A 27,251-nucleotide genomic window follows, 5' to 3' on the forward strand; every position below is an offset into this window, starting at 1 on the left:
GATCCAGGTGAGGAGGGGTCAGGATCAGGGTCAGCGGTCACCTTCACTCCAGCGGGACAACCAGACGCCTGAACACCTCCGGGTTACACCGATACCCAAACACTGAAGCGATTTCCATTTAAAGTCAGGAAATCTGACCTGAAACGCCACATCTGGAGGACTCTCCAGCTGCCGCTCACACTACAAGCGCCGCTTCCACATCTCTCCACATCAGTGTGCTGCAAGCAGGAAGAGGAGTCCGAATGAAGAGGAGGAAGAGGAGTCACAGTGCACTGCCAGCCAGCCGGCAGAGGGGGGAGCAGGTGGAGTCTGGAACAGTCCAGGCCTCTGTCACCGTTTCCTCAGAACCAGAATTAATGAAAAGAAGAACTCGCCAAACATTTAGTTCCTGATGCAGAGGAAACTGCAGGTGTGTCTTTTGCACTTAATGCCACACGCACAACAAAGTCCTAGCTCACCATCAGTCAGGAGACAGTCACAAGGCCGGCATTCATTCTGTCCAACACACACACACAGATGTACACAAACCTAAGTGCATGTGTGTTGTGTTTCCTGTGGGCCATACAAGGACAAACAGTCCTGGAAAACAGCCTCACACTCATCACTAATACTTACACCACATCACCAACAGCGTGGCGCTGCAGAGTCAAACAGAAAGCGATCACACCGTCACTAAACATGAGCACTGAGATCCTCAGAGCCGAGCCGGCCCCCACGGCTGTGGTCCACTGCTAGGTAACAGTCTGCTGTGACGGAGCAGGAGGCCTCGTCATGACCTCAGAGATCGTGACGGAGCAGGAGGCCTCGTCATGACCTCGGAGATCGTGACGGAGCAGGAGGCCTCGTCATGACCTCAGAGATCGTGACGGAGCAGGAGGCCTCGTCATGACCTCAGAGATCGTGACGGAGCAGGAGGCCTCGTCATGACCTCAGAGATCGTGACGGAGCAGGAGGCCTCGTCATGACCTCAGAGATCGTGACGGAGCAGGAGGCCTCGTCATGACCTCAGAGATCGCTCTGCACTCCTGTGGTTGACGAAGCCTTCAGATCTGAACTCCTGAGGAATGTGCTGCTGTCACATGACCACACAACGTACACACAGCCACCAAATAAGTGTTTTTACAGCGGGTGAGAGGCCTCAAAACAGTCGACAAACGGCGCCTTCTCTGATGAGCCATCCAGCAGACAGGGCCGCTCTGCTGCCACTGTGGTGGGCTGATCTGAATTATTCACTGGGACGGGCTGAGTGTATTTAAAGCAGAGATCAATACCATTAAAGGACGTCTGGAGCGGAGGCCATTCTGACCTTCAGCTGACGTCAGAGAAAAGAAGGAAATGTCACCGGCTGCAGGAATTAAAATCCAATTAGAAGACCATTTTCCTGGTTTATAGTCAGGAATCCATTTGTCAGCCAGTTAATGATGATGATGGAAGCCGATCCGCTCAGCTGCAGAGTCTTATTGTGAGAATTCCTCCTTCACTCCAGACAAGAGAAGCATGTCGGTGGAAGGGTACACTCACCTTTTATCAGCAGTCAGTGACTGCAGCATCAAGCAGCCAGAGCTCCGACATGCAGCGATAACACTGACCTGCCCAGCTGGCCGTGCACACACGCTTCAGTCTAACAGGGAATCACTAAACTTGCCACAAGTGAACAACCTCCAACCACAGCCACCAGGCCTGCCCCCTGCTATGACCCAGTTCTGAGCCAGAGCTTCATCGTCTCCAGAAACCCGAGTCTCCCTTATGCAGCTTCACCTTTGCCACACATCCCAGAGAATGAAAACACACCGTGCAGGATATAAAATATCTGTGCGGGGACGGAGGGGGCAGCAGAGGAGGTGAAGAATCGTCCCTCTGTGTGCTCAGCTCCCATTTACTGCCTTTATTTATCTGCTGCAGCTCAGAGGCTGGACTATGGAGGAGGAGGAGGAGCGGGTGGAGCGGGTGGATTGCATGTTTCCTCCCTGGCTCAGCCACTCTGTCTCCAGGCCGCTGGGGGAGATGGAGGAGGAGGGAGGCGAGGCAGACAGAGGAGAGCGCTGGAGATGTGAAACCTGATCTCCTTCCCTACCTCCACCCTCAATCCCTCCTCCACCTCCACCACTGCCACCTCGCCAGAGTGCCTCTGAGACTCCCTGAGTAATCTGATCCTCGGCCTCCAAGACTGGAAACACACTCCAAGAGAGGGAGGTGGAGGAGCGGAGGAAAAAGGAATGGAGGGAGAAGGAGGGGGCTAGAAATAGAGTAGAGGAAGGAGAGAGATCCCCGAACTCAACCTCCAGGACTGGAAACACTCCCAGGAGAGGGAAAACCGAGAAGAAGACCCCAAAGAGGGGGGAGAGAAACACAGATGGAAAGAAGAAACACTCCGAGGAAGAAGAAGAAAGAGTCTGTGACACCATCAGACTGAATATTACAAACAGCGCTTGTGTCGACGGTTCCTCTGAGAACTGGTTCCAATAAAGAACCAATAAAATGAGGGGAATGTGAAGCTGGAGGGCCGGGTGAGGACCAGAGGAGGCAACAACATGGCTGCCTTTAAAGTCAAGGGTTCAGACACACAGGTTGTGATGAATCATTTAATGATCAGGCATCGGTCCACGTTTCCTCCTGGAGCCACTTCTGCCTGTGGACAGAGCAGCAGGGACGGACAGAGCAGCAGGACGGACAGAGCAGCAGGGACGGACAGAGCAGCAGGGACGGACAGAGCAGCAGGGACGGACAGAGCAGCAGGACGGACAGAGCAGCAGGGACGGACAGGCAGAAAGACGTTAGGCCTTCACAGCCTACACCAAACACAGCACAGCGTGATGAGGGGTCCGGTCCCGCTGCTCCGCCTCACATCATCTCAGGTCCTGCAGTGAACACAAACCGTCTCCAAGTGCTGCTGAGGCAGCCTCTGATCCAGCTGTGTTTGTGGCACACTGACTGGTCGAGCCCCTCCACTGCCAGGCTCCACCAGCATTAACTGGTCTTTTCCTGGAGACTGGTCTGCTCCCAGTGCAGAGGTCAGGGATGGGGGGGGGGGGGTCTGCTGTCATTTTATAAGAATAGATCTGCTCACAGTGCAGAGACTGAGTGACACCGCGGACTAATCACCCACTGATACACAATCAGTGGGAGATAAGGTGGACCTGCCCGTCCCCACAGACATGCCCAACATGAATCCCTCAACACAAGCTCACACACAAGCTCACACACAAGCTGACACACACACACACACACACACACCTTTTTATTTTTAGCCCTCATTCCAGCTGTTACATTCGCCCTTTTAAAACACTTCCTGCTCTCTGCCCCCCCCTCCACTGTCAGTCAGTGTGGAATGTACAGCTGTCTGGCATATGGATAATAGTAGATTTTAATTTTCAACACCCTCTCACACACCTCCTCCCGCCTCCATCACAGAGAGCAGCCTCCACACACGGAGGAAAGGTCCATGCTGAATGTTTAGCAGTGATCAGTGTGATGCCGTCTGTGTAAACAGCAGCAGCCATACGAGCACTGAAAGCCGTTTCTCTCGTGTTCAACTTTAACTTTTAAACTGGAACCTGTTGATATTCACACCAGCACCGCACTACTTTGTCTACATGAACATCACACAGGTTAACGTGGGATTGTAGAGCACAGACTTCTGTTTTAACACAGACAGACTTGGAAACACATCTGGAGACAGATACCAGGCTGAGAGGCCGCTCGGCCTTCAGCTCACGGATCACAGGTCACACAGGCTGATCCCAGATGTTAGGCTGTAGCATTGTTTTATTACATGTCTGTGTGAAAGGCTCACAAACAATCCACAGCTCTGCTGCTTCATAATACTGTAATATAGCACTCAGCAGTGTTCAGTGAACCGTCAGGGTTTTGGACGCTCAAAGCCAAACCTCAGACACACGTCCAGTGAGTCCTGAAGTCAAACGCTTCTTAAAGAACTACGGTCAGTCATAACATGCAGCCGCCTGGTGCTGTGTATGAAGGGTTAGAGGGGACGTCGAAGGATTTCTGAATCAATAAGAGTGTCAATAGTTATTTGTAAAACAACTAAAGCATCCAGAGAAATATCCCGGCTTCAAGTGTAACAGCAGCTCTGCACCCAGCGAGGCCGCCACAGATCTGCAGGCCAGGTCCAAGGCCGCCACAGATCTGCAGGCCAGGTCCAAGGCCGCCGCAGATCTGCAGGCCAGGTCCAAGGCCGCCGCAGGAAGCAGGAGAATCACAAACAGAACCGGCACGTTCAGCACGGCTGCGTCTGATATTTACATCAGTGCATGTAAATATGCTGCTTCTCTGCTCCTCCTGGCGTGAACACAGTGACACCGAGAGCACCGTGGACCAGAGAGTGACCCACAGCTGACCACCAGGGTGTCACCACAGTGCGTGTGGCACTGAATGAGGCATGTTCACACACATGTCTGAGGCCATCAGATAATACTGATCAATACACTGATCATTTAGCATCACAGTGTTGATCTGTTAATAAGGAAAGCTCCTCAGGGAAAGTCCAACAGACCCACGCAGGTGACCTCGACTGGCTCCACAGCACCGACACGGACCATCCGCCTTTACCCGACAAAAACACCAGGTTCACGCCGTTCACCGGCGGCTCCTCCGCCTGCTCAGCAGCCAACATGGTGGACGAAGGTAGCTGGCTGTGAACACGAACATCCAGCAGCTCTGAAGCAGCGCATCACCACAAAACAGCCCGCAGCGCGGCGGCTGGGCGCTAGCCGAGAGTTAGCAAAGAATGCTAACCCAAACTTTACAACTTTTAAAGTTAGCACGGATAAAACACGAGACTTTACACGAGTCTAATCAAAACCCAACAGTTAATATTCTTTTGTTTGTTCCTCGCTCACATTTGACTGTATTTCAATAATATCGGACAAACTATGCGCGAAGTTAGCAACCGTGGAATGCGGCTAGCGAGCAGTAAACATCCCGACAGACTGCAGCAAGATGGCCCCGGACCCCGGAGCCCCGGACCCCGGCCCCCGGAGCCCCGGCCCCGGCTCGGTCATTTCTGTCACCTGGCGGGGTTTTAAACACACTGCGAGCTTCTTACAATTTAAACTTTCAGCTTTAAAATCGCGGCACAAGTCAAGCAAACTTTTTTCCACGGCAGCAGCCCGAGGCGGGTCCGTCTACCTCCTGGCGCCAACACCGAAATCTCTGTTCCCCAAACTGGGGCTGTTTACGTCGGTTATTTCTCTCACACACAAGAAAATCTCACAAAAACAAGTCACAAACCCCCGCTGTGTTTCAGACACACTCACACAGCGCAATATAAAAACAGCAACATCACATTTAAACTCGACCCACAGCGGAGCCAGCGCTGCGAGCTGCAGCACATAGACGGAGCTCAGGAGCGGGGCTCGGACCCCGGGCTGAACTTCTGGACCTCGGTCTCCTCGGTCTTACCTTCGCTCGGATCTCTTCGCTTTATCTCGGACACGGTTCCTCCGTCCAGCGCTGTCTCATCCCGCCGTGAACTGCCGTGAACTCCGCCGCACGCACGTCCTCGGTCCCCGGCTCCCGGTGGTTCTCTCTCCGCTCCGCGATCAGCCGCTCTGCGGTTCCACCGTTTGACGACGGAGCAGAGCGAAGAGCAGCCGCGCGAAGATCGTCTCTGACCCGCAGAGGTCTCACTCCGCGAGGTCTCACTCCGCAGTGCAAGACAACTGGCCGGACTTCCGGTGTGCGCCGTGTTTCAGATTAAAGGGAGATTTTCTAATCCCGGGTTCACAATAATCTAAACTAACAATAATTAAATAATTACTCAATAAATAACATCACATCATTTGTCTATGTATTGTTTTAATTATTATAACATTACAAACATCATTAAACAACCATTGTTATTATCACTATAATATCATCATCATCATCATCATCATCATCATCATCATCATCATTATTATTATTATTATTTTTGGACAAAGGCACGTGGTTATTAGTTTATTACAAACGTGTGTGTGTAAAATTAAATGAAGTTTTTAGCCTCCAGGTAAATAAACGGAGTGAGACGTCTGTGCTTTGTTCCCTCTGTGCTTCCAATCACAGCCTCTCAGACCTGCAGCCTTTTATTTTGAAGTACAGGTGATCCTGGCGCCATCTGCCGGCCACCACCACCACCAGCTCTGTTACTACTAGAGAGGAAGGAGAGAAGAAGGCTGTGGGGGTGTGGGGGTGACAGACGGTTCATGTTGCAACAGTTCAATCAGAGAATTAGACTGAAAAAGACCTTTAACACTCTCACTGCTGACCTTCAGATAAGGTTTCTCATGTCAGTAATAAATGTGTCCTGATATTGTGTTATTATTTAGCTTTAATAACCTGAAACCTGTGTTGTGTTGAACGGCGCCTGTTGCAGCCACAGAAGCAGAAGCAGAGTTCAGTGTTCAGAGCTCCGTTTATTCAGATGTTCAAATCCTGTTAAACACACGCCATGAAGCAGCGTGTCCTCAGCCTGCTGCTCGTCAAACGTTTCACTCCTGATAAAGTTAAAGCGTGAGGGTTAGCACTCGAGACACAAACACTGACATGCTGCCACACACACACATTCACACACACACAGTATAAAAGTACAACTCAGAGTAAAAACTGTACACCAGCAGCGAGCCGCTCGCACCAAACAGAGGAAGGCACGAGTCACATGTTCAATCTGTTCAGTGTGTCTGAGGCTGCCTTCACACTGCGGCCCGTCACACACAGCACCGGCTTACACCACCCAACACCACCCACAGCCCGCTCCGCTGCAGCTCCTCTGACGGCCACCAGATGCTGCTTCCCAGGTCAGATTGTGGATTTTTATTTAGTGTGTTCCATCATCTGCACATTCACAGACACTATGCCGCCTCCCCCTCCCCCCCCAGCAACACTGGGCTGTGCTGCTGTGTTCAGGTGCAGTTCCACCTAATGGCCACTAGATGCTGCTCAAATAAGCAGTTCACCATGAGGTGTGTTTGCGCTGCAGGAACTCCCACAGCGGTCCTTCTGTCAGGGCTGTGTCGGGGGAGCTGGTTGCTGATGGGTTAAATTCTACAGGCCGGTTAAGGAGCTGACAGACGGGCCGTTTCTAACCTGAATATTTAGTGTCCTGCAAAAATGCTGTAATAACACTGTAATAATCTGGTAAATCATATTTAGTAATGCTGTAATAAAGGTGTAATAAAGGCGTAATAAAGGCGTAATAATGGTGTAATAAAGATGTAATAACGGTGTAATAACGGTGTGTGGCGTGCAGTGTGAAAGGAGCTGCAGCTTTACAGAGTGATCACAAAAAGTTCAACTGATGCCAAACATTCACACAAATACACAATCAAAATAATCAAAATAATCATAACACATGAGCGCAGCCGTGAAGAGATGTTAGCTTCTCAATAAATAGCATAGATTCAATCAATAAGAGTGCCTCCTGCATGTGCAGAGGGATGATCAGCCCTGACAGACTCACAGTCCAGGTCAGGCTCCTTCCTGCAGCCCCTCAGTCTAAACCTAACCGTCACTGTTTCCTCTGCTGCTGTCAATAAAGTTTCTACAGTCACGCCTTCAAAACATATATTACTTTCAAAATGAGATAAAAATGATAAGGTTGCATGTAAAAGACCTAAACAGTTAAAATAGGCACCGAGATCTAAGTTAAGATGAGAACAGAGCTTCCGAACACATGGAGTCCTCAGAGTGCCGATCAATGGAACTTTGAATAAAAACAGTTTGAACAAAACGATCCGTATGTCGGTAACTGGAGGTGTTGTAGCTGTCTGAATGTGAGAGTCATTAAACCATATTCAGTTCACTCACTGTATCCCACAATGCATCCTGATGGGTACTGATGGTCACTACGTTAGCACATGTACCATCATGCATTGTGCTCCGTATTTATTTGGCGCAGTGATGTAATGAATTACATGTTCCATATTTATCATAACTCCTGTCTAGTAGTTAGCTAAAGGGTTCAATGCTGAGGAGAAGGATGTTTTGGCACCTCTCAGACTCTGTATGAGGAGCACCGCGTCTCATCGAACACAGCTTGTGGAAAACATGAGAAATAAACAGTGTGTAATAAAATGAGTCATCAGGCTTTTTAACATGTGTCTGCAGAGACCTTTTACACAAAGGTTGGCGCCTCGTGCTCGTCGTTGATCAGATCCGCGGGGGAGCTGCTGGCGGCGGCGGCGGCGGCGGCTCTACACATTGATGGCGTGAGCGTGTTTCTTGCACAAAGGTTTGTCCTTCTTTGAGTAGAACGGCTGACCCTCGAGGTTCACGTGACAAACCTGCAGATACACCAGAGATCAGTGGGAGGGGGGGCAGGAACATGGCCGCCATGTTCGTGGTTCTTACCGCACAGACGAAGCAGGTGTCGTGCCAGGTGTGACCCAGCGCCTCGATGAACTTATCGCCAGCTTCCACTGGGAAGTCGCAGCCATGACACTTAGTGCTGAAGAGGGCAACGTAATCTGAGACACACACAGACACACACAGACACACACACGTCACAACAAAGCTTGTCACACACAGGTTAAACCACGATGACCTCACGGCGGCGTGCTACCTTTCTCACAGTACGGCTCGCCGTCCTCCATGTGGAACAGGCTGTTTCCAAAGGCTTTACCACAGGCTGCGCACACGAAGCAGGTGGTGTGCCACGTCTGCCGCAGGGCGTGCATCACTTCCTGTAACACACGACCACGGCCGGACAGGTGATGGTTACACAGCCACTCACAAGACCCGGTGCATTTAAAGGACTTAAAACTGAAACTGTTCCCCCTCAACTGTGACAGGACAGGGACAGGAGGATGACAGGAGGACAGCAGGATGACAGGAGGACAAGTGGACAGGAGGACAGGAGGATGACAGGAGGACAAGTAGACAAGTGGACAGGAGAACAAGTGGACAGGAGGACAGCAGGATGACAGGAGGACAGGAGGATGAAAGGAGGACAAGTGGACGATAGGACAGCAGGATGACAGGAGGACAAGTGGACTGGAGGACAGCAGGATGACAGGAGGATGAAAGGAGGACAAGTGGACAATAGGACAGGAGGACAGCAGGAGGACAAGTAGACAGGAGGACAGCAGGATGACAGGAGGACAAGTGGACAGGAGGACAGCAGGATGACAGGAGGACAAGTAGACAAGTGGACAGGAGGACAAGTAGACAGGAGGACAGCAGGATGACAGGAGGATGAAAGGAGGACAAGTGGACGATAGGACAGCAGGATGACAAGTGGACAGGAGGACAGCAGGATGACAGGAGGACAAGTGGACAGGAGGACAGCAGGATGTCAGGAGGACAAGTGGACAGGACAGGTGGACAGGAGGACAGCAGGATAACAGGAGGACAAGTGGACAGGAGGACAGGTGGACAAGTGGACAAGTGGACAGAAGGACGGGAGGACAGATTGACAGATGGACAGGTGGACAGGAGGACAGTAGGACATGTGAGCACGCCTGCAGCCTCACCCCCATGATCTTGGTGTTGCAGCGGGCGCAGGTCGGGGCGAAGAACTCCTCGTAGCAGTTCTCGCAGTAGACGCTGTTCTGCTCCTCCACGAAGCTGACGTCCGCCAGAGACATGTGGCAGTAGTGGCAGTTGAACTCCTCGGGGTGCCAGGAGCGGCCGAGGGCCACCAGGAAGGGGCCCCTGCACACAGACACACGTTCTCACTGAGCCGGGCGCCTCTGGATCGGCTGGGGTTGAGCGTGTGGTAAAGAGACGTTACCTGATGACGCTATTGCAGGCGCCACACAGAGGCGTGCGGCTGCTGGCGGCGAACCTCTCCGCTCTCTGCGCCACGCCTCTTGCCACCGGAAGGAAAGGAGCAGGGCTGGAGGTGATGGGGCCGAGGCCGGGGCTGGGAGCTGGAGGCCCGGCGGGGGAGGGGTTAGGGATGTATGATGGTGGGGGAGGGGCGGCCTGGGGCAGCGCCGGCACCTTGGCGCTGGTGGTGGTGGTTTTACCCGGGTCGAACTTTTCAGCAAAGTTGGTGTCAATCACCCAGGGGGGGCGATTAGCAGAGGCAGGAGCGGCCGGAGCAGCCGGAGCTGGGGCGGCTGGAGGGCGGGGCTGGGGCGGGACAGGAGCCGGAGCGTGTACTGGAGCTGGAGCAGGAGGTGGAGCTGGGGCCACAGGTGGAGCGGACATGTTAGAGTCTGAACATCAGAAAATACAGCGAAACATAAAGGTGTGGAGTTCAGACCTGGCTGAGACGGGTAGATGCAGGCGGTGCTCACCACCTTAGGGGGGGCGGAGCCAACAGGGATCTGAATGGAGCTCTGCTGAGTGGGCGGGGCCTGTTGCATGGGCAGCTGCTGGTACTGTTGTGGGATTGGCTGGTACTGCTGAGGGGGTGGAGCCTGTGGAACCTGATTCATGGCCGGAGGCGGGCCGTACTGGCTGCAGGGGGACAGAAAGACGTTCCTTCAAACTCAGACGTTCCTCCACAGACCCGAGGCTGCGCGTCACATTTGGTCTACATGTTAGTTTGTGTGTAAGTCAGTGGTTCCCGGTTTGGATCCAGCTGTGAACTCTTCTGATGATTAGCGTCACACGGAGCCACAGACCGCACCCTGGTCAAGGCCTTCTACATTAGCATGTTAGCTTAAAGGCCTTCTACATTAGCATGTTAGCTTAAAGGCCTTCTATATTAGCATGTTAGCTTAAAGGCTACAGATGCACACAGTTAGTGTTTGAATAACAGAACTGTAAACACATCTTTAACAGGAAGTTAGAGGAGTGTCAGTGATGGATGATGATGATGATGTGATGAAGGTGTTATTGCTCATTAACAGGTCACTGCCAGCCTTGGACTCAGCTCAGTAAGTCCACTCTGTGTTTAGATAAGAAGCCTCTGTTACTGCAGGAGGCCGGCAGCACATGGACGCCAGCAGCCGTCTGTACCTGGAGACGGCAGCTTGGCGCCGGACGCCGTGCGCAGCGGCCGACTGTCGCTTCAGGCTGCAGAAACAACAACAGCAGAGGTCACTGAGATGACCTGCAAACAGACCTGCAGGACATCCAGACAGATTACTGCGGACGCCTCGTCGCACCTCCACAGAGGACGCAGCGCCCCACCTGATGATGTCACACGTGCACAGAACCATCACAGAGGTGGTCCTGACTGTAAAGGACAGAGTACACTGCAGCTGATTGGATGAACATCTGTCACAAACTAACTTCAACCAATCAGATCACAGAGGAAACACCACAGGCTGCTGAGCATGTAGCAGCTAGCATGTGTGTAGAGGACTGTTGTGTCTCTGTGAGGACAATATGAGCATAAAGTCCCTCTGATTGGTCAGAACTAACAGCACTTCCTGACTGAACTCTGATAGGTCAGAACCAAACCTGGTTCAACACCAGAGCCACAAACAGGCACACAAACAAACCAATGCCATTGCTGTCCCACTTTTCCTTCAGCACATGAATGCAACCCTCAGCACAGGAAAAACCCATCAAACACACAACAGTCTCTCTCTCACACACACACACACACTCGGAGTTGGACAGTGATGTGCATTTCTTTCACTGTGACTCACAGCCAGAGGAAAAACCACACAGTGCTGATTGGTGGATAAAGCTCGACCTCTGCTCCTATTGATTCATGTTGAGTCATGGGGCGGTGTATGGAGTCTGACGGAGGTTCGGGGGGGGCTGTGTTTCAGAAGGATCGATGGTGCATAATGGAGGGATGATTAAATAAGTGCACAGAGAAGAGAGAGCTCCATCCATCAGCGTGGAGATGGGTGTGTGTGTTTGAAACACAACAGCACAGCGCTGCAGGGACTCCTCCTACAGCCGCTGGACGTCAGTGACACCTGTGGCTAAGCTAAGCTAGCTCCACTTTTCAAGAAGAATGAAGAGACACACATAATGGTGTCTTTTCTGTAATCACAGATTAGCAAAGGGCCGTTCTCAATAATCTCAGATTAGCTTCTTTAGATGTTTCACATGTTTCACCTGAGGTTCTCACACCGAGGATAAACATGTCCTGTTGTTTATGTTGACGTCATACAGACTGAAGCTGACAGCACTTAACCATTAACCTCCCTCACACACACAGATCTGTCCTGCTGCTCCTCCTGCTGGTGAAATCAGCTCATTACACGTGTGAATGTAATCAGCTGATTTGACAGCAGATGGTAAAGACGCCATCTTGTGGACACTGACGAAGATATTTTTGTCTGAGGAGTCAGAAACAGATTGTTGTGGTGTGAATAAGAGGAAACCAGACATGAATATTTAAATCTACATTTAATTGAATTTTTCCTTGTATGTGGACCATGAAAACTCTTTTTTTGTCTGTGAAATAAACACACACACTCAGTGTGTCTCTGCGAACAGCAGGGTGAGGGGAGGTGAGGACAGGTGAGGGGAGGTGAGGCGAGGGGAGTGCGCAGTGGGCGGGGCCAGTGAGAGAGCTCTGCTGCCTACCTGCTCCTCCTCAGCGCCTCCTCCTCCTCCTCCTCCTCCTCCTCCTCTGGTACTGAAAAACACAAAGATGGAGACACCGGTGAGCCTGAGACAGAGAAGAGAAGCAGGCTTTTATTCTGGAGGGGACTGTAAGAGACTTCCTGTGTGTTTATCTGTTTTCTGGAGCCGCACTAAAATCAAAGGAAACAGACTTTTACTTTGAAATTCAGACGGATAATCGCTTCAGACGTGTTGACATAAACGAGCTGCTCACACTCATCATGTGACCATGTGTCTGTCTGTTCACTGAGCTGAGACAAGAGGACACTCACCACGCTCAGTTCCAGTCACGTGGGCCAGGGCCCGGAAAGACTTGGACTGCATGCTGGCACTGCAGCGGCGCCCCCCTTCGCCCAGATCCAGGTCCTTCTCTGCACTCTGAACGGCCTGATAGACCGCAGAGGAGCTGTCTACTACCAGCTGATCTCTAACTGGGAGAGAACTGCAAGACCCCCAGACCCAGAGCAGGGCACACAGGAGAGGTCAGAGGTCACAGAGGAAGACAGAGGTCAGAGGTCACAGGAGAAGACAGAGGTCACAGAGGAAGACAGAGGTCAGAGGTCACAGAGGAAGACAGAGGTCAGAGGTCACAGAGGTCACAGGAGAAGACAGAGGTCACAGAGGAAGACAGAGGTCAGAGGTCACAGAGGAAGACAGAGGTCAGAGGTCACAGGAGAAGACAGAGGTCACAGAGGAAGACAGAGGTCAGAGGTCACAGGAGAAGACAGAGGTCACAGAGGAAGACAGAGGTCAGAGGTCACAGGAGAAGACAGAGGTCAGAGGTCACAGGAGAAGACAGAGGTCACAGAGGAAGACAGAGGTCAGAGGTCACAGAGGAAGACAGAGGTCACAGGAGAGGTCAGAGGTCACAGAGGAAGACAGAGGTCAGAGGTCACAGGAGAAGACAGAGGTCAGAGGTCACAGGAGAAGACAGAGGTCAGAGGTCACAGAGGAAGACATAGGTCAGAGCTCACAGAGGAAGACAGAGGTCAGAGGTCACAGAGGAAGACAGAGGTCAGAGGTCACAGAGGAAGACAGAGGTCAGAGGTCACAGAGGAAGACAGAGGTCAGCGGAGGTTCATGTTTCTCTTTCTGTCTGTTTACTTCCATGTGTTAATGAGGTTTGAACAGGTTCAGGCAGTAACAAGAGGAGGAAACGACAACATTCAGCGATGATCATGTTTGTTCGCTGTCCACATTAAACAGGTGGAGACATCAGGTGGACGACCTCTGTCCTCTGACCCACAGGAGCGGGACAAACCCAGTTGGACCCTAACCCTGTTTGTGTCTGTAAATATGTTTATGGGGTCATTTTGTCATTTTTGTGTTTCTAACTTTGTGTGTATCATATTGATGGGTTGATGAACAGGAGGATGAGGAGGAGGAGGAAGTGGAGGAGGAGGATGAGGAGGAGAAGGAAGAGGAAGAGGAGGGAGAGGAGGAGGAGGAAGAGGAGGAGGAGGAGGAAGAGGAGGAGGAGGAGGAGGAGGAGGAGAAGGAAGAGGAAGAGGAGGAAGAGGAAGAGGAGGAGGAAGAGGAAGAGGAAGAGGAAGAGGAAGAGGAGGAGGAGGAGGAGAGGAGGAGGAGGAGGAGTGATTGGTCCTCAGTGTGGTTCCTCATGGTTCGGTTCAGATGAATGTTTCAATTAGAGCGAGCTTATCAGGGAGCAAAAATAGATGTGCTGAAAACACACACACAAACAGACACACAGCAGTGTGTGATCTTTCAGCAGGAACATGGATCATGGAGTAATCTCATAATCAGCAGCTGTGGAAGATCATTATTACCACACCACCACCACCAGCACCACCACCAGCACCACCACAACAACAACAACAGCAGCAGCAGCCGCAGCAGCAGCAGGGTGTGTAACCTGCACACTGATCAGCCTCATGTCCTCACACACAGAGCAGAGTCCACTGTGACTCTTTCTGCTTCAGGTCACATCAATGGTTAATCTGCATCGTTTGCTTCACACCAAGTGAATCACAGATTTGGATGCAGCCATGAATCCATGAAACCCCACAGAAGTGGACACGGACCGGTCCCCCAGCTCTGCAGCTGATTACACAGCCGGGGACAGGAGACACAGGGGGACACCTCAGTCTGTGACACAGCTGCCACGACAGATCACACTCAGCACCCACAGCCAGTCCGTGCAAGGGGCGGGGCCAACCTGACCATGTGACACACATACAGGAAGTGACTGCTCAGTGAGCTGTCTGTGTGGGGGGGGGAGAGGAGCTGGAAGGGGGTGGTGTTCTTACCCGGCGTCATGCCCTTTGGCCTGGGACTGCCCTGCGATGGCATCCATGATGGCGTCCTGTGAGTACATGCTGATGGGCGTGTTGTACTGGGCGTGGATGATGGTGGCCTTTCCTCCGGGGCCCTTCACTTCTATGGGCTGGTGGGTGGAGAGGGCGGGGTCCCCCAGCACACTGGGGTTAAAGCCGGCACTGTGGGTGAAGGAGCGATGGAATGGGAGGGAGAGAGGACACAGAGCGGGGACATGAGGGAGTGGACGAGGACGGCGTGACGCGGGCGGGCGAGTTAAAAAGAGCAAGAACAAGAAGAAAGATCCAGGCGGGCACGCTCACAGCAAACAGCTCAGACAGCACATCAGAGCAGTCCACACTGAGACAAAGGTCTCCGTCCATCCGTCCTCCTGTCTGTCTGCACTCTGACATCATGCAGAGTGGACGATGCTATCTGTCATTAAAGCTCATGCTCCAAACGTCCACATGCTCCAGCAGGAAACACGTCAGGCTGCGAAATGTCAACGAGACTCACACAGCTACACGCGTGGACATGCAGGGACACAAAGAGAGGACGCCTCGGCAGCTGGACGCCTCGGACACATCTCACACCTTCTGCTTCAACTAAAACTCTGAGACAACAACAGGAGCCACAGACATCAGGTCTCCTTCCTGTCACATGATCAGTCAGTGTGCTCTGATTGGTCAGCTCCATCCTGTCAGTCAGAGAGCAGTCAGAGTGTGTGTCTGTAGGCAGAGTGTGTGTGTAGGCAGAGTGTGTGTGTGTGTCTGTAGGCAGAGTGTGTGTGTGTGTGTGTGTGTGTCTGCAGTCAGAGTGTGTGTCTGTGTGTGTGTCTGTAGGCAGAGTGTGTGTGTGTGTGTGTGTGTGTGTGTCTGTAGGCAGAGTGTGTGTGTGTGTGTCTGCAGTCAGAGTGTGTGTCTGTGTGTGTGTCTGTAGGCAGAGTGTGTGTGTGTGTGTGTGTGTGTGTGTGTGTGTGTGTGTGTGTGTGTCTGCAGTCAGAGTGTGTCTGTGTGTGTCTGCAGTCAGAGTGTGTGTGTGTGTCTGTCTGTGTGTGTGTCTGCAGTCAGAGTGTGTGTGTGTGTGTGTGTGTGTGTCTGCAGTCAGAGTGTGTGTGTGTGTCTGTCTGTGTGTGTCTGCAGTCAGTGTGCGTGCAGAATCACTCAGGTATGCAGACAGAGATCAGCTGCAGGTCAGACAGACTCTCTGAGTGTTGGTCATGTGACTGCTGCTCACAGTGACTCCATCATGGCGTCCTGCTGAGCAGGGCTGGACTTTACACACCTCTGTGTGTAGGGAGACAGATCCAGCTGTAACCAGCCGTCTTTCTGAAGCATGCAGCTAAACAACAGATCACACACACACACACATGCGTCGAGCAGGAGGCCATACTAACATGGGAGCAGCGGGGGAGAACACCTTGTTGGACCGACAGAGAGACAGAGAGGGGCGGGACAGAGAACGGGGGACAGCATTAGAGGACATCATCACATCACACAGAGGGTCAGAGGTCAGACAGGAGCTGCCACCTCCACCCACACCACAGGCATGCTGGGTAACCTGCTATAGGAGGAGGTGTGTGTTCCCATCACAACGTGTCTGCTTCTTTCTACCTTTGTGTTCTCTTGCTCTGTGAGCTGTTTGTGTGTCTTTGTGTGTCTTTGTGTGTCTCTAAAGGGGAGGACGTTCAGAGGACTCGTCCTCACTGACGGCCATGATTCAGCTTTTGGTTTCGTCTGATGTCGTTTTCTCCTCGTTGTCTTTCAGAGCAGCTGTTGATGGACAGAGGACACAGAGACGTCCAACAACAGCTGCCTGGAGTCTGCGCGCTGCTGTTGTTAGCTGCAGCTCCTGTAGAGGGCGCTCTGCAGACAGTCTGGATGAGCAGCCGTGATCAGTGAGGTGGGTCAGATCCAGTATTGATCCTGACTGATGTCCTCCGGTCTGACAGCTGAGGCTGGTTTACTTTACAGAACCAGATGTTTATTGATCATATATATAATAGAGGTATATATTGTTTGGGCTCTGTTCATTCTGGACTGTCTGCAGAGCGCCCCCTGTGGGTCAGGAGGTTCAGGCAGTGGGACTCCTCTCTGGAGCATTTGGCGATGGTTATGATGAGGCTTACATCGTACAGTTATGGCGAGGGTTCCTCGTGTAAATGCACCATCAGCTCCGCCCCTGCACTCTGAACCTCCCGCCCTGTTTCCCGCTCGCCTTCTCTACGTACCCGGCAGGCAGACCCGCCTGAATCGCCGCCATCTCCCTCAGAGTCTCCTCTGAGTACAGGCCAATGGGGGAGTTATACTGCCTCCTCTGAGTGGGGCTGACAGCCGCCTCCCTCCTCCCAGGAGAGTCTGCCTCCGCAGGCCTGGAGGAGGCGCTGCAGGCCGACGGGCGGCCGTTTACCTGAACCGCCAACTGGAGCGGCATAAGGAGGAGACAGTAAGGAGGAGAGGGAGCAGAGAATGTTGGGTAAAAACCTAATCAATAGCTGCATGAACAACGTTCTCTGACATCTTAAACTTTCAGTCTCAGCTGATTCATTTTTTTTTTTTCCTCTGAAGCTGCTATGAGGTTTAATCTGATGGTTTTATTTTGAAGTGCTGTGCTCAGCCACTAGGGGGCAGCAGCCAGTTATCCTGTGTGTGTGTGAGAGAGAGAGATACCCTGAGAATTTCATTTTTTTCCTCTATTGATTACTTAAACTACAAAAAATAATGAAATCAATTGTTTAATATCAACAAATAATTTCATTATTAAATATCAATGATTTAAATTGAACAGGTTAAGGAGTAATAAAGATATATTGTTGGAAATTAGATAATATGCTACTTACCTGCTGGTGAGGGATCATGGGAATGGCAGCATCCATCCTCGGCGCCGGCATCGGAACGACGCGCTTTGACCTGCAGCAAGAACCACAGAGTGATGTAAGGGTTAAAGAACGATTATTGATCAGGAGGCCCAGCGTGTTCTTATAAATGAAGCAGAACTCGATGATCTTATCAAGTGATATATCCATGGATCATTGTAACATTCCAATAGACCAATCAGCATCCAGCGTTAAACACCAGTGACTGCACACATGGGGTTAATGTCATAAGAACGTGAATGAAGACATGAGCTGACATTCATATCTGCTCCGTTCTGTGGATGATAAATGTGAAGGATGTCAGACAACACACTGAGCCTGAGGTGAGCACACAGTGTGTGTGTGGGGGGGGGGGGGGGCAGTCACAGCATTGAACAATCATTACAGGTCAGATGACAACAGGCTCCTTGGTTGCCATGGTGATGGAGGTGGACGCCCACGTCCTCTGCCTGTGGACCTTCATGCAGTCACATTAACCACAATCCTCAGCACAGCATGGTGGGAGAGACGCACACAGACATGCCGAGGACGGACAAGACGCTGCCGTCCACCATCATCACACGTCACCATCCTCAACTGATCACTGTCCATCACCCGTCCAATCAAAGGCCAGATCAGACAGGAAGACACACACACGCTGTCTGCAGTCAGAGTGTGTGTGTGCAGAGTAGCTCAGGTCAGACAGAGACTCTCTGAGCGCTGGTCATGTGACTGCTGCTCACTTACTTGGCCATGGTCAGGGCCAGGTTGTGGTTGGCCATCTTGATCTTGTTCTGGGCCTCCAGGTGAGTCATCCCCTCTGTGCTGACGCCATCAATGGCGACGATGACATCGCCCTGGATCAGGTTACCCTGTGCTGCCTTGCTGCCCGGCGTAATCTGTAAAAACAAAAACATCACACACACAGAGCACAGGTCAGTGCCCCCGTCAGGCTGCATCTTTTAATCACATCAACGTGGCAGGAACACAGGTTCTCTGCTTTCCATGAAACAATCAATCAAATGGGAAAAAAATGGATCAATAAGGCAACGATTAACACGTCTGCATGCTTAATCTGAAAATCCACAGCAGGGCGGCGAGGACACGACACACTTTCACATCACGGTTACACAAACGTGTCGGCAGTGTGGACAGTGAACTCATCACAATGAGGGACAAAGCTGGCTGTCCTCCTCGCAGGAGAAGGCCCGGCACGCTCTGATGGAGGACATCTTTAAAGTCCAGATCTGGAGCACAAACAGTTAATCATCAACGCGCCGTGCTGTGCTCGCCTTCGGTGTCTCTCTGTGGGGTCACACAGACCAGCAACATGGAGGCACCAAAACCTGCACTTCCTCCAGGAGCCACCAGAGCGGCAACACACGAGAGGACCCGCCTGTCTGTTGTCGTGGCAACCACCAAGCTCCTCTTACCATCAGGTAAAAAGGGTTAACGGACTGAAACGCTATCATAACAGCAGAGTAAATGTAGCTGTGTGTGTGTGTGTGTTCCCTGCTGAAATACTCGAGTACAGTCTTCAGTCATGTATCCAGAGGAGGGGTCGGTGACTCGGTGACCTCTCACCTCGGGGCCTCCGCGGCGCCTCCGACACAATGATGGCACACAAGTGTTCATTCCTGAGTGTTAAAACCTGACAGCTGTCCACACCCCCCATCCCTCTGCTCTGCCTTCATCAGCTCCTCTTCATCAGCACGCTATTTCCATCCACTGGAGTTATTTAAGCTTTGACCTCTGACCTTTACAACAGGAGGAGGAGGAGGAGGAGGAGAGGAAGGTAAGCAGCAGAAATCAGCACAAATATTTAACAGTAGAGGTGCTGCGCGCTGCTGCCCCCTGTGTTTGTTCAGGAACATGACGGGTCAGAAAGGCTCTCTGCTCATCAGGACACAGCAGGACCAGAGACCGCCCCCTGTCTGCGGGGAGGAGAGTTAGAGCAGGAAACAAGAGACATCTGCAGGATTATCACACACACACACACACACACTCGGTGATGAAGGTTAAGCGGCGCTCTGACACTTTGCTGCAGCTCTTATCTCGCTCTGACTCATCTGGCTGACATTTCCACTGAATGAGGGTTAATGGGCGTGAATGAAAGATCGCCCCCTGGAGACCAGCTGCTGACAGCTCGGCTCAGCTCCGTCAGAGTCCGGCTGTGAGGGTGGATCAGATTAAAGTGTGCTTCTGCTGCATCCCCACAGAATCTGCACAGCTGACACACTAGGGGGCGCTGTGGCTCAGCTGGTCTGGTGCAGGTCCTGTGAAGATCCTGGTCCAAGTCCCAGCAGCGCCCCACTGCTGCCTTATAATTCACACGTAGGTCGATCTGCAACATTGTCTTAGTTCTGGACCTGCTCAGAACCCGGGTGCAGAGACACTCAGCTCACTGATGACCCCTGCTGGTTAAACTGTGCAACAACAACATCTGTTCATGTACAGCTCACGTGAAGACGACAACGCGCAGCGTACAGTCACGTCACATGGTCACCACTGGGACCACGTACCTGTGTGTCCTCTTAGACCCGACCCATCAGATGTGAGCAGTGTCCCCCTCTTAATCTGAGCGTAGCCTCCTGAACAGTTCTCTGTCAGATGATCTGTTCTCAGCGGGCCGCACTAGACCGACCCAAAGTTCAGGTTCTCTTTCAGGAAGCTGAACAATGTGGGGTCTGTGCAGAGTGGCCTACTTTCACTGGAAGCCATTCACAGTGACCCACATACAGTCCACACTGCAGACCCAGCCCACAGCCCACAGTCCACAGCCCACAGTCCACAGCCCACACCGGAACACTTCCCCTGCACCGCCTCACAGAAACCAGGAGCAGGATATGACCTCCTGTTCCACAGGGGGCGCTCCGCAGGATGAATGGAGGCAACCAATGTTACCAAAGTTCGAACAATAGTTCTGATCATTCTGTTTTCAAACAATAAATACTTCTATTTTTAGATTGATCACATCTTTTCTAATCAATAACAGCCTCCTATAACTATCAGTGACGTCACCACGAGCCACTTCCCAGCATCCTCTGTTCTGATTGGACACATCCTCCAGCAGCAGCAGCAGAGCCCCTATAGAGACATGATGACATCACTGATCATGTGACTCTGAGACGTTCATAAAAAACTAATAAAAACAATTATTCCAGAAAATAAAAGATTAGAATAAAACAGAGGACGTCACACATCTGTGTTCACACCAGAACTCGTTACAGTGTGTGTGTGTCTGTGTGTGTGTCTGTGTGAAAGGAGATTTACAGACTTAAATATGTGAATCTGGACTTCATCACACACACACACACACACACACACACAGCAGTCACTGTAACAGTAGATGTGAACTGAGACAGAAACTGATAAGTGTGTGTGTGTGTGTTTGTGTGTGTGTGTGTGTGTGTGACCTTCAGAGGCTAAAAACAGCCCTCTGCCTGTCAGCAGCCACGGCCGCTCACTGCCACTCTGCAGGCCTGTGTGTGTGTGCTGCAGGCTGTAGGTTATTCAACAGCTCTTTCTGGCTGCTGCAGACATTCTGTGTCATTTTAACACTTTTCTGCTGTGTGTGTCTGTTCTGCTGTGTGTGTCTGTGTGTGTCTGTTCTGCTGTGTGTGTCTGTGTGTGTCTGTTCTGCTGTGTGTGTCTGTTCTGCTGTGTGTGTGTCTGTGTGTGTCTGTTCTGCTGTGTGTGTGTCTGTGTGTGTCTGTGTGTGTCTGTTCTGCTGTGTGTGTCTGTGTGTGTCTGTTCTGCTGTGTGTGTCTGTGTGTGTGTATCAGCTGATCGCTCTCTCTGTGCACCGTGTGTTTCTACACCGTGGCGCCCCCCGGAGCTCCGGGCCTCTGTCTTCCTGGATGTGGCGGGTTTGGACCTCCTGATGGACTGAGCGTGTGCGGCGGTAACAGGATGCAGCGGGATCAGGAGCTCAGCGAGCGCTGACTCAGCTCAGATTGTTACAGCGGGGGTCGAGTTTCCGGCGGCTCGGCTTTCACGCAGACAGTAAAACTTTATGAGAGCACACACACAGAGACAGACCCAGTGAGTCCGGCATTCACATCAGACTGTTAACCCACGAAGAGCCAGCGCTCCTCTTCCTCCTCCTGCTGTTATCACCCAGCAGCCCCTGCTGGTTTCAGGTTGGGGCCGCTCAGAGGACACCAGCCTCTGCTTTCACTGCTTCAGCCTCAAATCATCCCAAACTCCTGGAGCTGACCTCAGACTAATCCCTGCTGGGAGGCCGAGGAGGCCGAGGAGGCCAGCCTCCGGAATATAAACCAGCTCAGAGCAGCAGCTTGGACTCAGCCTCAGCTGCCGGTAATCCCGCCTCCTCGCCGCCACTCCATCAACCTGCTTCTCTGAACCTTCACATCGCAGCGAGCGATGATCCACGGGGCCCAGGGGATGATGGGAGGCGTCCACCATCAGTGCCAGAAAAGGCAGCAGCACAAATCCACATGGCGAGCGGGGCTGCTGCCATGGCGACGGCAGGTGACAGCACAGTTTAACCAGAGTACACACACACACACAGTCTGCAGGCCAGCTGCCAGCTTAGGAATGCCACCACATGTCAGAGGATGCTGGGCCTGAAGTCGGGTCCAGAACCTCAGCATCAACCACAGACTTCCTGGCTGCTTCAGGTCCTCCTCCCACTTTCCACTGCAGGAACCTCCCCAACAGTTCCTCTGCTGGCAGGACGGCCGGCCTCATTACCAGGCCACACAGTGAGGGGCAGGGGCCCCCCAGGCTGATCATAACCGAAGTCTGTAAGGACTTCAACAACCACAGAGACCCAAAACAACCAGAGAGACACAACAACCACAGAGACACAACCACAGAGACACAACCACAGAGAGACACAAAACAACCACACAAAACAACCACAGAGACACAAAACAACCACAAAGAGACACAAAACAACCACAGAGACACAACCACAGAGACACACAACAACCACAGAGACACAAAACAACCACACAAAACAACCACAGAGACACAAAACAACCACAGAGACACAACAACCACAGAGACACAAAACAACCACAGAGACACAACCACAGAGAGACACAAAACAACCACACAAAACAACCACAGAGACACAAAACAACCACAAAGAGACACAAAACAACCACAGAGACACAACCACAGAGACACACAACAACCACAGAGACACAAAACAACCACAGAGACACAAAACAACCACACAAAACAACCACAGAGACACAAAACAACCACAGAGACACAACCACAGAGACACACAACAACCACAGAGACACAAAACAACCACAGAGACACAAAACAACCACACAAAACAACCACAGAGACACAAAACAACCACAGAGACACAAAACAACCACACAAAACAACCACAGAGACACAAAACAACCACACAAAACAACCACAGAGACACAAAACAACCACAAAGAGACACAAAACAACCCGAGAGACACAAAACAACCACAGAGACACAAAACAACCAGAGAGACACAACCACAGAGACACAAAACAACCACAGAGACACACTCCACGTGCAGCTGTGTGGGTCGTGGATGTTTTGTGTGTCTGTTGTGTAGAGACAGTAAACGCATCACGCCTCACAGCAGCTCACAGACCGAGGGACGGGGCCTAATTCACCGACACAGAAGGTCAAAGGTCAAAGATGTCAGCATCCAGCAGATGTGAGACAGGGACAGTCGCTTCTGTCTATTCAGAGACGGCAGGCTGAAACCAACACCAGCTCCAGTTTTAGGCCGCCCTGACAAACCAGGTGGCGACAGGGGCCGACAGGGGCCAGCGGGGGCCCACGCTGGCGGGCTGCAGACCTCACTCTGACGGGTCGGTTCAGAAACACCTCACACAGACACAGCGTAACAATGAACAGACTCTGGGCGAGCAGGCCGAGCTTCAGTCTGCAGCTGCGTCCTCTCTTCACACGCTTCTAATGAATGACTTTATTTTGACAGACAGGAAATGAGGCAGGACGCACCTCGTCCACGACACCATACAGCTGGACCGAGAGCGGAGGTCTTACCCTGGAGATGGTCAGCGGCATGTTGAAGTCCTTCCCTCCCTGCAGCCGGAAGCCCCAGGGGCCGGGGCCGGGCAGCGTCACCATGTAGGCGCTCATTCTTCCAGACAGATCCTCCAAATGAGAGGGAGTAAAAGTCCACCGAGGCGGGACGGGCGGCTCTGAAAGAGGACGGACAGAGAGAGGACGTGAGGCGGACGGAGGACCGAGCAGGACCGAGCAGGACTGAGACCTGTGAACCGTACCGAGCAGAGAACGAGTGGCAGCAGCTGAGAGAGCCCGGCTGCTCAGATGAGCTGAAGTGACAGCCTAAGAATAGCCGCAGATAGCACTGTGGCATTGTGGGGGGGCGTGGGGGTGGGGCAGGGTGAGGCAGGGAGGGGGGAGGCTGAGGGGAAAGGAGGGGGGGTGGACTTATATGGCAAGAAAGGGGACACCCGGTATGCCAGGCTCGCCGTGATTCACCAGGGCTAATATAGACCCTGCAGATTCTTCTAGACTCCCCCCTCGCCTCCCCCCTCCCCTCACCCAGGGTCTCCCTCAGACCCAATCAGCAGCAGCGCCAGGAAACGTCTCATTATCTGTGAGGCGATAAAGCTGAGGCTGAAAGGCCAGCGGGGACGTGTCTGATAGCTGAAAGGTCAGCAACAGCAGGTCTGACTCCGCCCACAGGGACGTACAGTCAGAGGACCCGCCACTGCTGCGTGTCCGTCCACTCCTCTTCATCCTGCAGAGCGCCCCCTAGCTGAACCACAGTTTCATTAACAGGAAGTGTGTGCTGAGCAGGTGTGTAAGTCACATGTTCTTACCCAGACATCACATGACCAACGAGACTACATGGAAACCAGTTCCTGTTGCTGCAGTGTGAACGCTCAGGCTGATCAGGTGTGCACCAGGTGTGAAGCCAGGAAGTGACGTCACTTTCCAAACATGGCTGGAGGCTGAGGCATCCTGTCTATCGCAGCCCTCTGTACGGGCTGACAGGCAGATGTGCTCAGCCTGCTCCCACACTGCAGGGACTGATCGATGTGTGATCGATCTGTGATCGATCTGTGATTGATCTGTGATTAGTCGGCTCTCTGCACTGACGCTCAGACCTCAGAGCAGTTTGCCTCTGAGCAGCGCTGCCTGCAGCTGCCCATGGACTGAATGAGTGGATGTGTCTGCACACAGAATCAATCAGCTGTGTGTGTGTGTGTGTGTGTTCACCTCCTCCCACGTGATCCGCACACTGACACCACCCACCTGCTCCTGCCGTCTCACCCTGCTCCGCCCAGCAGGGCCGCTCCGTGCTCAGGATCCAGCGCGCACTCAGACCAACATCCAACTTTGTGTCGGGACTCTGTTGGACCTCAGGCCGGACAACAGACCGGCCTGTGCGGCTGGAAGCTGCCGGACTGACCCGGCCCGGCCCACGGAGCTGCGCGCCGCGCGGGCGGAGCAGCGTGTCGCCGGCTGGTGGCGGTGTGAGGATGAGGATGATGAAGGATTAAACAGCAGAGAGCAGACACGGGAGGAAGCGCTGTGGAAAGCTGAATACCTGCCGCCGCTGCTGCTGCCGCTGCTCCGTCTCAAACCGACCGGGGCGGCCCGCCGTGGAGATCCGCCGATCCAGCTCCGGTGCCCGGACAGGGCAGAGGGCAGGAGGGAGGCCGCGGGGGAGGAGGAGGGGAGGGGGGGAGGAGGCGGTGTTAACGGGATTTTCATTAGCAGGGTTTCCATTTAAAGAGGCAGCGGCCCGCCACACGGACTCACCTGAGGACCACCTGAGACCCGCACACACACACACACAGAGCACTGACACACACACACACACAGAGCACTGACACACACACACACACAGAGCACTGACACACACACACACAGCACTGACACACAGCACTGACACACACACACACAGAGCACTGACACACAGAGCACTGACACACAGAGCACTGACACACACACACACACACAGAGCACTGACACACACACACAGAGCACTGACACACAGAGCACTGACACACACACACACACCACTGACACACACACACACACACAGAGCACTGACACACACAGACACACACAGACACACACACAGAGCACTGACACACACACACACACACACAGAGCACTGACACACACACACACAGAGCACTGACACACACACACACAGAGCACTGACACACACACACAGAGCACTGACACACACACACAGAGCACTGACACACACACACACACACAGAGCACTGACACACAGACACACACACAGAGCACTGACACACAGAGCACTGACACACACACACACACCACTGACACACACACACACAGAGCACTGACACACACACACACAGAGCACTGACACACAGACACACACACACAGAGCACTGACACACACAGACACACACACAGAGCACTGACACACACACACACACACACAGGGCACTGACACACACACACACAGAGCACTGACACACACACACAGAGCACTGACACACACACACACAGAGCACTGACACACAGAGCACTGACACACAGAGCACTGACACACACACACAGAGCACTGACACACACACACAGAGCACTGACACACACACACACACACACACAGAGCACTGACACACACACACAGAGCACTGACACACACACACACACAGAGCACTGACACACACAGACACACACAGACACACACACAGAGCACTGACACACACACACACACAGAGCACTGACACACACACACACACACACACACACACACACACAGAGCACTGACACACACACACACACAGAGCACTGACACACACACACACACACAGAGCACTGACACACACACTGATCCTCAGTCTTTAATTCACTTGTAGAAGAAGAAGAGGTTGAGGGCCGGCAGCGCCCCCTGTGTTTCCTGTTTCTAGTCAGTGTTGATTGATGGTTCACGTCTTCACAGGTAAATCTGGTGTATTTCAATGAGTTTGTAACTCAGGCGCCCTCTACAGGCAGGAACTGAGCTACAGCTGAATGTAACTTACATACATTTATAGATACACAGATAATGTGACATCACAGATTTCATAAAAACCTTTTGTCCAATAAAATAGATTTATTTGGTTCTGGGTCCAGTAACACCAACACACAGGATGTGACAATAGAAAAATAAATAAGAGAAACACTGATGAAACAGAGCACAGCTACAATAAATCATACGCAACATCGAACATGTCAAACACCTGCATCACACGTCTGTTGGAGCAGAACACTGACTCAGTCCAGAATATTTATCATGTTTCAATTCTTCACCTGACAGGCGCTAACTGGCGCTAACAGGAGCTAACAGGCGCTAACAGGCGCTAATGAGGTCTGCCCTCCAGCTGCAGCTCTGCCTGCTAACACTGAGGTTTCTTTATTTGATCAGGTTTGACGGACACATTCAGACTGTGGAACGTCACACTAAACATGTCAGATTTGTCCCTTTGAGGCCCCCGTACAAACAGCAGCACCGTCACAGTCACATTCCACAGCACTGGCCACAAAGAGGGAGAGAGCAACACACAGAGAACACAACACCAGACAGTGCAGGCCGCCTGAGCACGGTGCTGCAGGCCTAAACACACGGCTACGCTAACACAACAGAAGAACACC

General features: G+C 52.3%; 2 protein-coding genes across 6 annotated transcripts in view; both read right to left on the bottom strand.

The window, feature by feature from the left end:
* The window catches only part of LOC114447597 (LIM domain-binding protein 3-like), an 8,140-nt gene extending 3,507 nt beyond the window's left edge, over positions 1 to 4,633 (bottom strand). The window contains 1 exon segment of the mRNA XM_028423990.1: positions 4,557 to 4,633. Coding sequence (XP_028279791.1) covers positions 4,557 to 4,633 — 77 coding nt within the window.
* Positions 4,634 to 7,622: 2,989 nt separating this feature from the next.
* Positions 7,623 to 25,284, bottom strand: LOC114446907 (LIM domain-binding protein 3-like). Of its 5 annotated transcripts, none has more exons than XM_028422806.1 (13): positions 25,177 to 25,284; positions 23,640 to 23,797; positions 18,353 to 18,504; positions 17,591 to 17,660; positions 16,982 to 17,172; positions 12,750 to 12,919; positions 12,439 to 12,490; positions 10,205 to 10,401; positions 9,728 to 10,124; positions 9,468 to 9,648; positions 8,558 to 8,678; positions 8,347 to 8,462; positions 7,623 to 8,279 (listed from the first exon to the last, which is right to left on the bottom strand). In XM_028422806.1, exons 2-13 carry the CDS (start codon positions 23,733 to 23,735, stop codon positions 8,190 to 8,192), a joined length of 1,833 nt encoding a protein of 610 aa, XP_028278607.1. In that variant the 5' UTR covers positions 23,736 to 23,797; positions 25,177 to 25,284; the 3' UTR covers positions 7,623 to 8,189. The 5 variants fall into 5 exon arrangements, with proteins under 5 accessions (XP_028278607.1, XP_028278605.1, XP_028278606.1 ...); XM_028422804.1 differs by lacking the exon at positions 25,177 to 25,284 and adding an exon at positions 23,882 to 24,016; XM_028422805.1 differs by lacking the exon at positions 25,177 to 25,284 and adding an exon at positions 23,869 to 23,911.
* Positions 25,285 to 27,251: the final 1,967 nt, after the last annotated feature.

The sequence above is a fragment of the Parambassis ranga genome, chromosome 15, assembly GCF_900634625.1.
Source record: "Parambassis ranga chromosome 15, fParRan2.1, whole genome shotgun sequence".
Lineage (NCBI taxonomy): Eukaryota > Metazoa > Chordata > Actinopteri > Ambassidae > Parambassis > Parambassis ranga.